Here is an 11,730-nt window from a genome sequence, read left to right as displayed (position 1 = left end):
GGTAATCCTGGTCTATAAGTTTGTGGATTAACTACTGTTGGGTAGGCGAACATATTCCCAGAATTTAGAGACAATCGAAAAGCATGACTTTTTGAGTTGGGGCAGTTGAGGAATAATGCCCCATAAGTTCTAATTCGTCTACAATAGTGGCGTTTATTTTGGAGAAGATATATCAATAAGAAAATTTTTTTCGTGTTATCTGCTGCTGATTCTAGCTGTTTTACCGAAATTTCTTCACTTCAGCGTGACGCAGCAGACGAGATCAGAATTATTCTCACAATAATATCTTTGCGTAACCTCGGTGAAACTTTCGCCGAATATGTTTAATTTTTAACAGTTGCAAGTCTTACCTGCAGCAAATTTAAACTTTTTTTGTGATTGTTCTAAATCTGGTGTCCCGATTTATAGCTCGAAGTCACTCATACTTTGCCATTTTCCCATTACTTCTAAGGACGCTGTAGCAGACGACAGCAACCAAATTTAAGTTAATTTTTTTCTGTGATATTAGTTCATTATAATATTGTACAAAGCTCCGAGATCTGCTTCTACGTTATCATATTGCGCTTCCTGGCAATATAGAAATTTTGTGATATTATTGTGGAAAATAAACATATCTGGCGCCAACTGGAGCGGCCGGCCGCTAATAAGAACTTTACCTGGCTGCCGTCTGAAGCGCACAGATTGCAGCCTGTCCAGAAGCGCTCCTTGTTTTTGGAATCGCTGAATTAGAATCTAAGTCAAAATGTCAACATTCAAAATGGCGCATCCAATATGGCGGACCAAAGTTGGAAAACCGAACCAATATGACTGAAAATGAATGAATGGAGGTTGTTAGGGCTCCTGATTTTGAATCCAAATTCAAAATGTCAAAATTTTTAATGGAGGCTCAAATATGACAGAACAATATTATGAGAATATAACCGATTTTAATAAATAGCGCTATTTGGGGAATTGTCATATCGCCGATTTGAAATCTCAGGTCTAAATTTAAAAATGAAGAATGGCGGATTTAATATGGAGGACCAAACTTATAAAAATGAAAGAAATTTGATTTAAAAGTGTTACTTGGCGGGTTTTCTTTTCGCTGGTATAAAATCTGAAGTCTACATTTGAAATTTCAAAATAACAGGTCTAATACGAAAGAAAGTTAGATGCAGATTTTTATGGCTTGATGAGCTATCAAAACCCAATGCCATCGTCAGTTTTGAATGACGCAAATTGCACTCTTTAGAATTTAAAGATACGGCATCACAAAATCACTTCGAAGATTTATTCAATATTTCTTGTAAAGGGACAGAGAAAAAGAAATTTATTCATAAAACTGTAGGCATTCTGTATTGTCATGGAAAAACACCAGAAATAATTAACTACCCCCAATTTTAATTTTGTTGTGTATTGCGATAGAAATTCTTTACCATGAGGTGGAAGCTTAGAGGCCGTCCATAAAAGACGTCCGTAGTTTTTGGGGCAGGGGGGCCAAAGTCTAACGAAAATGGACAAGTGGGGGGGGGGGGGGGGGGGGGGGGGGGTGTAATCCATTTTTGGACGTCCACTTTTTCAAATTCAATAATTTCCATGTAATGACCTACATTTTCGAAAATTCCTCTATCTGATAATATGTAGGCGATTTTGAATTCTCCCGCGGTAATTCAGGCGATTGCAATGCCATCCAGCGGTTCTGAGGAAGACCATCTGGTATTACCAGATGGTTTCTTTGTGTCGTTTTTGACTGAAAGTTCTATGTTTGATTATAAGAATACGTGTTTCTATAATTGACGAGGGCTTTACTCTCTCATAATTTCATAATGATAAAAAAATGTAAAATATTTAAAAGAGGGGAGGGGGTCCCTGCGTTTAGGACGTCTTTTAAGGGGGGGGGGGTGCCTGGAAATAGCACAAAATTGGATCATCTATCCTGAGTTTTAACATTATGACTTTGGGTTCGAATTCAGCAACCCGAAAAACTCCCGTGTAGTAATTTTCAGTAATATCGGGTCGGTTTTTCAATTTAGGTCTTCTATATTAATTCCGCCATTTTTTATTTTGACGTTTTGAATTTAAATTATAATTCAGCGACGAAAAACCCCTTAAATATGATGAATAGTCAAATTTACTTGTGTGGAAATATTCATGCTATGAAGGTTTAAAGTTGGAAATTCAATTGCATTTTTCTCGGGCGCAGGAAGTCCTCAGCTATGTTAAAGCCCGTATTTGGATTTAGCGTGACAAAATCCATTGAAAAAAATGTGTAGCATATTCAATATAATATTTCAGCCTCCATTATATTCACAATACAAATTTTTGTCAAAAAATGTTAAATTTACCTAGATTTCAAAATAAAAAATATTGTGTCGGATTTTCAATTTCTTTGAATTAAGGTATGCTTCAAAAAACTGAAAATCTGACTTGAAAAAATCAAGAATGAGAATAAACAAGAGGCCAACTGAAACCAAGGCATTTCGAGCGTGTCCCGTTTTGATCGCGGGAGGCTCAATTGTAATGCAGTTGCCGACCAAAATAATCTTGGACTACTTTTTGGAACTCGTGAAATGCTCCCGCGTATTTCAAACATTAGAGAGGACTAATATATTGGAAATTTTCTATTCCATGTAACAGCTTCTTACATCTCTTACACATCTAAAAAGTAAACACATTTTTTTTAGTTTTATAGATAATTTAGTGTGCCAAAAACTAAAATAATCAAACAAAAATGTCACTAAAAATTCACTTTTGCATACCGTATCTTCTAAACTGTTAGTGTTAGAACATTTTTTTCTTTAATTTTTCTAAAGTTTTATTTATAATTTTGTTCTTGAATATGGACTGAAATCATAATTTGTGCACGTCATGAACAATATTCAAAAACCTGATTTTTGCACACTTTCTCAACATTTTAAAAGGCCTCTGAGATAAAATATTACTTGAATCAAAGAAACGTAGCATTAAATACGTCCAATAAAATATTTTTTGTTACAAGAAATTTGTGTTACCACAAGAATAGATTTTTCATTGGGAAAACATTATTCCTTAATACAAAAAAAAAAGGTTTTTACGATTAAAGAAATATTTTGTTGGACGTATTGAGTACTAAATATCGTTGATTCACGTGATCTTCTTTCTCAGTATTTTAAAGGCCACTGGATATTGATAATTAAGACTTTTTTTGGTTATGAAATTACAGGGTTTAGACAGATCATATGTCATATGCACCATATTCTCAGAAAAATATACACGTTAAAATGTCTGTAAAATGTCAACACATGAGTTATTTTAAAAACAACCGTAACGATTTTTTAATTTTAGGTTTAAAATAGTGGGAAGTCTTGCCCAAAAGAAAATTTTCAGAAAATATGATCAGGTAAGATCATTTTAGTGGAAATGGGTCTAAGCTAGGCGTGTCTTGTCATTAGCGGTCTAAAGTCTAAAGGATGCGAGGGACTAACTTGAACAAAAGTGATCGAGTGGAACAACAGCGATAGGTAGAAACTCTCAATAATTACAAATCGTAATGAAAATAGTACACATTTACCGATTAGAAATCAGATTGATTTATTTAGTACTGGAAATTGATTATTTTCGTTTCGTCCATGAACGGTTTTATTTTTTCCCCAAAATGTTCTAAATCTATGCTAAAACTATTCGTAATATCTTAATATACAGTTTATTGCTAGTGTTATAAATTCTAGTCTCCAAAAAAAGCACATAAAAACGATTTTTTTAAAAGATTAAGCCTCTTTTGTCTAACTAGGATCAGATCAAGGCATAAATGGGAAAAAAGATGAAAAATAACACAGGCCTGCAAATAATGGGGTCCTGTCAGTTGTTGGAAAGTGGAGGGTCATTTCCGAAGTTTTTGCTACTTTTGAGGTTATGTACAGAAGACACAAAATTGTTTGGGATTTTTTCTTTAATTGCATCATATAGTACTGCTCTTTCTCTTTAATTTGAGAGACGCAGAGTTCCATTACCACTTTTCTTTACCAAGTTACACCAATTTGAAATTATGAGATATATCCCATTATGTCTTGAGCATTAACTTTCAGTACTATATGATACAACTAAAGAAAAAAACCTAACAAATTTGGTGTCTTCTGTACATAACCACAAAAGCAGCCAAAAAAAGCCTTTTTTTGGATACATTAATTCAAATATCTTAAAATCGTGACGTGATGAGCCAATTCTGATCCCGGATTCGCATTCTACCTAAAAAATTACTTCGGAAATGACCCTCCACTTTCCAACAACAAAACCATGTTGGCCTGTATAATTTTTCTGAAAAATGGGTTAAGCGATATTTTTCTTTTTGCTTTTAAAATTGTCTTAAAATAGTTTGTAATGGCAACTTGCAACTTTTGTAATTGGCAATTTTGCAACTTGCACTGATTTCAATATCTAGGAAATATAAGCACTGTATGGCCTGTAAGAATTAAATTATTAATAAATGAATCATTATACTGATTTGAGAATGACATTCTTTAACCTCCTTAACAAATTTTTTAGTATATGGAAGACTGAGTAGCACCAGAATTGAACCTGAATATATCGTCCAGGAGGTTTTAGGTACTGCATTTTGGTAGGAACTTCACTGAAAATTATTTCATCTTTTTTCTGAACCTCAACATTTTTTTAACGTTCGAACTTTTTTTATACATAAAATATCGGTCTCGAACTTTGAGAAATGCAAGAGCCGAAAGAAAACTACGTTTAAGTACAAAGCTTAATAATAATAGATGTAAAAAATATATTTCAACAATCAATTCCAACGGCATCAGCCGGTAACGTTGTACACGAAAATACGAACTCTCTAGAGCCTCGTCTAGTGTCAGCCAGGTTTCATATTTTCGTGTACAACGTTACCGGCTGATGCCGTTGGAATTGATTGTTGAAATATATTTTTTTACATCTTTTATTATTAAGATTTGTACTTAAACGTAGTTTTCTTTCGGCTCTTGCATTTCTCAACGTTTGAGACCGATATTTTATGTATAAAAAAAATTCGAACGTTCAAAAATTATTGAGGTTCCGAAAAAAGATAAAATAATTTTCAGTGAAGTTCCTACCAAATACAGTACCTAAACGTACTTTATTGTACTCTAATAAATCTTTCAAAGTTTTAGCTCGATATCTTATTTACAAAAAAAGTTCTTAGGTTCAAAAAAACATTCAGTGAACCGAAAAAGTGAGGTCGGTAATATAGGTATTTAGCTGTGTCACATGCCCTTAAGCGGAGGATGATACTAAGACCCGCACTGAAGCTATTAGCCCTATACTCATCTTGAAGTGGGGCGATGGTCGTGGGGGCTAAAGCGTAGGCTTTAGACCAGTGGTCGGCAAAGTTTTTGCTTCATTTTCAGGTATGGTCAGGCTCCACCCGACTTAATTTTTTCTACTACTTTTCGGTCTATTCATGTACATTAATGTGAGTGAGCTTACTCCAGCAAGGGTCTTTTGTCCACAGGCATGTCAAAGTAAGGAAATTTTAAAACTTTTAATTTTTTAATTAGCGATTTGAAAATAGCATTATCAGCATCTACGAATTTTTCCGATTCCAATGATATATTACTTGTCTAGAAAAGTTAAAAATTTGAAGGAGTTTATAATCAAGAAACATCAGATTGACAGTCAATTTAATACTAAATACTTCTCACATTTTCAACCTTTATAGACAAATTACGTGTCTTCGGAATCGGAACAATACGTAGATGCCAAATATATTACTTTTAAGTCACTCATCGCAAAATTACGAATTTTTTAATCTCACATTTTTTCTCATTTTATAACAAAGGACCCCTGAGGAAAGGGATGATCTGGCCAAGCACGCAGGTACTGCCCTGAGAGTAGGTCACAGGGCAGCCAGGGCAGGCTACCCTGCCCAGGGCAGGAGCGTGCCGACCACTGCTTTAGACCCACTCCGTCGGCTTGCCGTTTTGATTCCCGCCTCGCAGTCTGGAAGAGCCTCGGCGGCCCATGCGGTGAACACTAGCCTAGCAAGAGAGTTGTTAATATCCGGAGAGTTGTGGGACGGGCACCTCTAGAGAAAAAGGTTTTCTCTATGTCCTTAAAGCAGTTGCTCTTGGTGTTTCGGAACCCACCTTAAGCTGTAGATCCCCCTTTCAACACCAAGTAAGTGTATGGGGGCTGTGAGAAGGAATAGAAAGGATGGTGCAAGAAAAAGTTGAGGGGACACTTTAGAAGCTTCCATTCCTATACTTATGTTCCAAAAGCAGTGTTTGAAGAAAAGGTACATGTGTGCTTATATAGATTGCTATGAAAAATTATACTCTAAGTAATTTGAGAAAAAGATTATTCATGGATAATTGAATATAATGCAACAAAAATAATCTACTTCTTACAATATTTCACTATCAGTTTTTTCAAATAAAACATTTACTTTGCATTCTACGTGTATAATAGTCGAGATGAAAGTAAATATAGGTAAGTTGTGAAACAAAGTTTTTTTGTAATTTCATTTTTGCTTCTGTTTAGTAGACTTTTATGTGAAAAATGCCAGAAGAAAAATGTTTTAAGCAAACTAAAGCTTAAACTAGGATATATCTTTCTTTCTTATAGAATTTCGAGAATTTTATCTACTTTCTTGCTTTATTATGGACGTTAGGTATACACGTCCCAGATAAATCACATTGTTCTAAACATATTCACATCTGCACCCAGCGAAGATATTTCTCGGTTTAAAATTATACAATATTTTCTAGCCGTTTTCTCACCGTTTCAAAATTTGAGATTAGTAGTCAAATACTTTTTCTGACGTCTAGTCCATCCCCTTTTTCAACTTCTTTAATTTTCCAGGGCGAGTAGACGCAGCGTTTTGCAATTGGTTAAATTGAATGAATAACTACATAACCGGTAATTCAAAAGTTTACATCTTTGAAGTGAGACCTGAATAAAAACTATGATAATTAAAATCTTGCAGAAGATGAAGACAAATAGACAGAATAAACGTAAATTAAGCAAGGCGACACTGAGATGGCGACCAAAGACTGAACTCGAACGCTAGTGAGCATCAGAGTCAACTCGCGAGATAGGAAGTAAAACTCTACACTGAACCAAACGTTTAACTCGATAAATTAAAACTGTAAAACTCGTTTCCGAACAGGCGAACAAGCTCGGATGAAACCTTAACGAGGTTTCTGTTCGGTGGACTTTGCAAATTAATATCATTCACGTTATCCCAGCTTTCACGGACTTCTCTTTTTAATGCACGCTTCTCGTATAGCGTTCACTATTGTTCAGAATACAAAAATATAGACACGTGGCTTTGTTAAATGTCGATTCAGAAAATGAAACTCTATTCGCTAGCTTTCATTACTTTACTTAGATTTGTCACCAGTTTCACAGGTTTATCATATTTTAGTGTAAAAGTATTATTTAATACTTAATTTCATTTTTATCCATAATAATTAAAACAATGGATAAGATGTTAAAAAGGACATACTTCAGACCATAGGATTAAGGTATTGAAAGAATCCTTTATTCACTTTATTTGACGTTTCGAAAACTATACGTTTTCCTCATCAGGATAGAGTCGTATATATAAAAGTTCCTTATATCATGTCAAGCATTTATCATGTATCCTCAATTCTCCTTTTCTCAATTGTTCTTTAAGTTATCTTCATTACAGGTTAGTAAATTAAATAAATTATATTGTTTATTTTTAAAAAACACATCATATTATATCACAGATATCAAAAAAGGCATTAGATAATTTTAGAGACTACATTTTGTTTCCATCTCAATTAACTAGAAATATCCTGCCAGAGATTGCTGAATATCGCATTTTTCACTTGCAAATTTTTTAAAATTATTTAAACAATTTTAATTTCGAGGATTTTTCTGGTCGCTTATTGCGACTTTTAATTGAAAATTATAAGATTTCAAATACAGGATATAATATGGTGGCTATAAAATAAAAAAATTGGTCCTGTGGCCATAAATTTGGTCCGCAGCGGTTTTTTGGGTTGCTGAATATGAATTTGGAGAAAATTTTTGAGATTTTCCAAATTGTTAATATATGAAGCAAAATGTTTTGTTAAAACATCCGTGGCTTCAAAATGGGGGTTGAGGAGTTTATAGGGTTGTTGTTTACGAATCTTAAGTCGAAATCCAAAACGGAGTTTCCCATATAGCAGCCAAACAATTTTAAAAACTGGTTCAGTGGCTTCAAAATCGGCCCTCAGAAGTTTTTCGGGTTGCTGATTATGAATCTGAACTCAAAATTGAAAAATTTTAAATGGTGGATCCAATGTGGTGGAAATACACTTGAGGATTCATTTTAAAGCCAATGAACCCATTTTTTTAATTTTTGACACCCATTTTGGACCCGTAATTTTGAATCTTGGAATTTTAATTTCAGATTCAAAATCAGCGATTTAAAACCCCCCAGAAAAATCACTTTAAAGTCACGAGGCCAATTTTTTAATTTATTGTCAGCCATATCGGTTCCGTAGTATTTTTATGATTTTTATGTCGCTTACATTACAAAGTTTGATATTCATATTCAATCTCGATTATCAGTGACTCACTCTATTCTACGAAAGCCTTGATAAATTTTTATATTTCTCTTATTTGCTTCGTTATTGATAGATTAAACTTATTTTTATCAAATGTATTAACAAGAATAATGGCTGTGTAATTTATAAATCAAATAATTTTGATAATAACTAACTAAAGTTGTTCCGAATCATTCGGAAAATGAAATTAGCTAGAGCTGTAGTAATTTTTGCCTATAACGGAAGAAATACAAAAATAAAATTTAATAATCAATGTCATAACTTAAACTCTAGAATACAACCCTATAACATCTTCAATCTCTGAAAATTGGGAATTATAATCAAATTATTTACTTACAGCTACGTACTATTGTCCTTGAAGCTATTTTTCAGTTTGAGGATTAAGGATAGTTTCATATTATAGTAGAATATTTTTTACCTATAAATTATGTACTGAAAGGATATTTTCTTCGTAAAATAATAATGACAGTAATGAAAAACTTTTAAATAAAGAATACCCAACCATTTTTATTAACGTTCGCAATGGTTATATCAATAGTGAAATTGAATTGCACGAACTAAAGCTCCTTTCCACCACTTATAATATTGCGCTAATGTGAGGGTAGCAGATTCATTCAGAGTGAAAGCAGCTAGAAAAGTCGAAGAGGTAGAAGTTTCCCGACCGCGAGATAAGCTTATTGGACTAATTAACCTTATAATCTATACAAACTGCGAAGAAAGTTTTGATTTTTGCGTAGTGTTTGCCATTGCGCCAACATTATAAACTCTGACAAACATTATTATTCAATGTCATATTTGTAAAGACACGCTAGGCCATTGTGCTGTGTGCACAACACGTCCTGAGTACGGCATAATATACATATGAATGACTATGTAGATTTGTCGTTTGTTTTATTATTGCACAACGATTGTAAGTGTACTGCATTATGCAATGACTAATAGGGGTAACGAAGAATGTGATTACTACTGGTGCCGGGATATAATATACTTCATACGACTCCAGTCTACTGGCCGCCATCTAAATTTTGGTACGCCACTAGTTGACCTGTAATCATTAACCGCGCTATACCACTTTATACGAGATTATTAGAAACCTGTAATAATTCTCGGAGGATAAATTGCAAGTTTCTGTTGACATAGCAACGGGGATTCATAATCATAATAGAGCGAAATAATGCAAACATTAATTATCCTGGTTTAGAATCTATTCACGGTGAGAAAAAAGAGGCCAAGCAGAAAGGTTATAACATTAATCATATAAAAAGTTTCGCGTGTCTTTAAAATAAAATCTATTTTTTTAATAACCAACGAAATGGGTCATATTAGCCATCCCTTACAATAAAAATTTGATTCTGGTTTCATTTGATACACATAAAAATGCAAATGCAATAATTTTAACAGACTTTCACAGCTCAAAATGATCTTAAAACAGTGAAAATAGGCGATATTGAATTCAAGATACATTTTTAATTTATACTTTAAATTTTAAAAAACAACCAAATTAATTGTAGACCAAAAAATTGCAGTTGCTACTTATTAATTAAATTTTCATTCTGAACATACGAATTTTCAACAAAATAGATGCATTTTTAACTAGCAAATAGTTGATATTTCAACTAACCCGAGTAAAAATGCTTTGACTTGAGTTCGACTTGGTTATGCCTTGAGTTCGTCTCCAGGACATAGATGTCTGGCTGCATCTCAAAACTGAGTCGAGACATAGGCCTTTGTCTTACTTTTATAACCACGACAGGTAAAACGGCGTTAGCCTGTCTTGGCTAAGACGACGTTTACTTGACTCAAGACGAGCCTTGTCTTGGCTGAGATTATAGAACCTTTTTTGGCTCATAAATGAGATTAAAATCGATGAATGAAAAATTTGTAATTATTAAATTAGTTATTTTTATTTTAAAAGTTCAGAATCCCTTAAAAAATTTCTTCCAAAAAATATAAATTGTAACTTTCTAGAAGGATCTCTTAAGCCGATCTCCTAAACTCTAAGTTATAAACCGCACGTGTTGGATTCATAAAAATAAGACTCAAGAGATAAATTTATGTCTATAAGACACAAAAACATGTCTCCAAGACATAAATTGAAGTCTGGATCCGTCGACCTTTTTGACTTCAGCATGTCTTGATTTGGGGCAAATAAAGTCGAACTCAAGTCGAAGCATTGTTATTCGGGAAATGATTTCTTAAACGAATTTTTAGTCCAAAAGGATGCATTTTTCATCTAATAAGCCTAATTTTTAACAAAATAGTTAAATTTAAAATAAAAAAGATGACTTTTTAAAAACATATTTGGAAATTTAACAAATTAATTAACTTTTCATCAAAACAGTTGAATTTAAACTAAAATTATGAATCTACAACCACAAAAATAATTTTTAAAAAGGAAGTCAAACTTTTAACGAAGTAGTTGAATTACAAAAAAAAGACTTCTCCTGAAAATTTTCATAGTTGAATTTTCAAATAAGCAAAAGAAATTAATTTCTGCAACAAAAATATAAAGAGAAACAGAGGAATTCTTTAGAAATGCATAAAATAGGGGCATGCGGGAAAGAGTGTGAAATATGTATTTAAATACACTTGTTCAAAAAACTGTTTCTCACATTTGTATTTTCCTTATGGACATTTCTTGTGGAATTACATTTATAAGCACTTAAAATATTAAATGTATTGGAATTACGGAATTTGTTTCTTAATATAGAAAAGGAATTTTTATTACTGCTGAACTTTTTCTAGAATGTGATGAAAATAGTTTGTAATGAATAGATCAAGATTGCTTTTAATTTGTATATGTAATAAATATTTAAATTCCATGCCCTAACAAGGATGCTTTTCTTAGAGTTTGAATAAAATGTGTTGTCCTGATTCATTTGTTGTATGCATATTAAGACTTTTCAATTTTGAATCTTCCGATAATGTCAAGGTGATTTTTTTTCTTTCGAAAGTGAATATATGCATGACTTACAAGCTCTGCTGCGGAGGTCCCAGATTTTAAGAGTGCGATCGTGACTGCCTGTGACTACTTTTGTCGGTTCGCCAAGAAACTTTGCCGCCATCACTTTTCCGCAATGGCCCGTGAGAGTATGCTGCAACAAAACGATCGAAAGCATCTTACAAAGTATTCAACCGAATTAAAACTACTTCAATATGTGTTCAAGTAGACTAGTATTCGTGGAATAAACCAAATTTTGTC

The 11,730-nt window shown here is 33.1% G+C and overlaps 1 protein-coding gene across 2 annotated transcripts in view; it reads right to left on the bottom strand.

Annotated features, from left to right (window-relative positions):
* LOC117172024 (autophagy-related protein 16-1-like) overlaps positions 1-11,623 on the bottom strand; it is a 100,277-nt gene extending 88,654 nt beyond the window's left edge. Inside the window, exon 1 of one of the 2 annotated variants that reach the window (XM_033359746.1) lies at positions 11,503-11,623. In XM_033359746.1, the coding sequence (XP_033215637.1) occupies positions 11,503-11,593 (91 nt within the window). In that variant the 5' untranslated portion in view covers positions 11,594-11,623. The remainder of the gene's footprint in view (positions 1-11,502) is intronic. The other variant, XM_033359744.1, reaches the window with a different exon arrangement.
* Positions 11,624-11,730: the final 107 nt, after the last annotated feature.

The sequence above is a fragment of the Belonocnema kinseyi genome, chromosome 4 (assembly GCF_010883055.1).
Source record: "Belonocnema kinseyi isolate 2016_QV_RU_SX_M_011 chromosome 4, B_treatae_v1, whole genome shotgun sequence".
Taxonomy (NCBI): domain Eukaryota; kingdom Metazoa; phylum Arthropoda; class Insecta; order Hymenoptera; family Cynipidae; genus Belonocnema; species Belonocnema kinseyi.
Note: the sequence above shows the minus strand (reverse complement) of the source record. Positions and strands in the feature narration are given on the sequence as shown.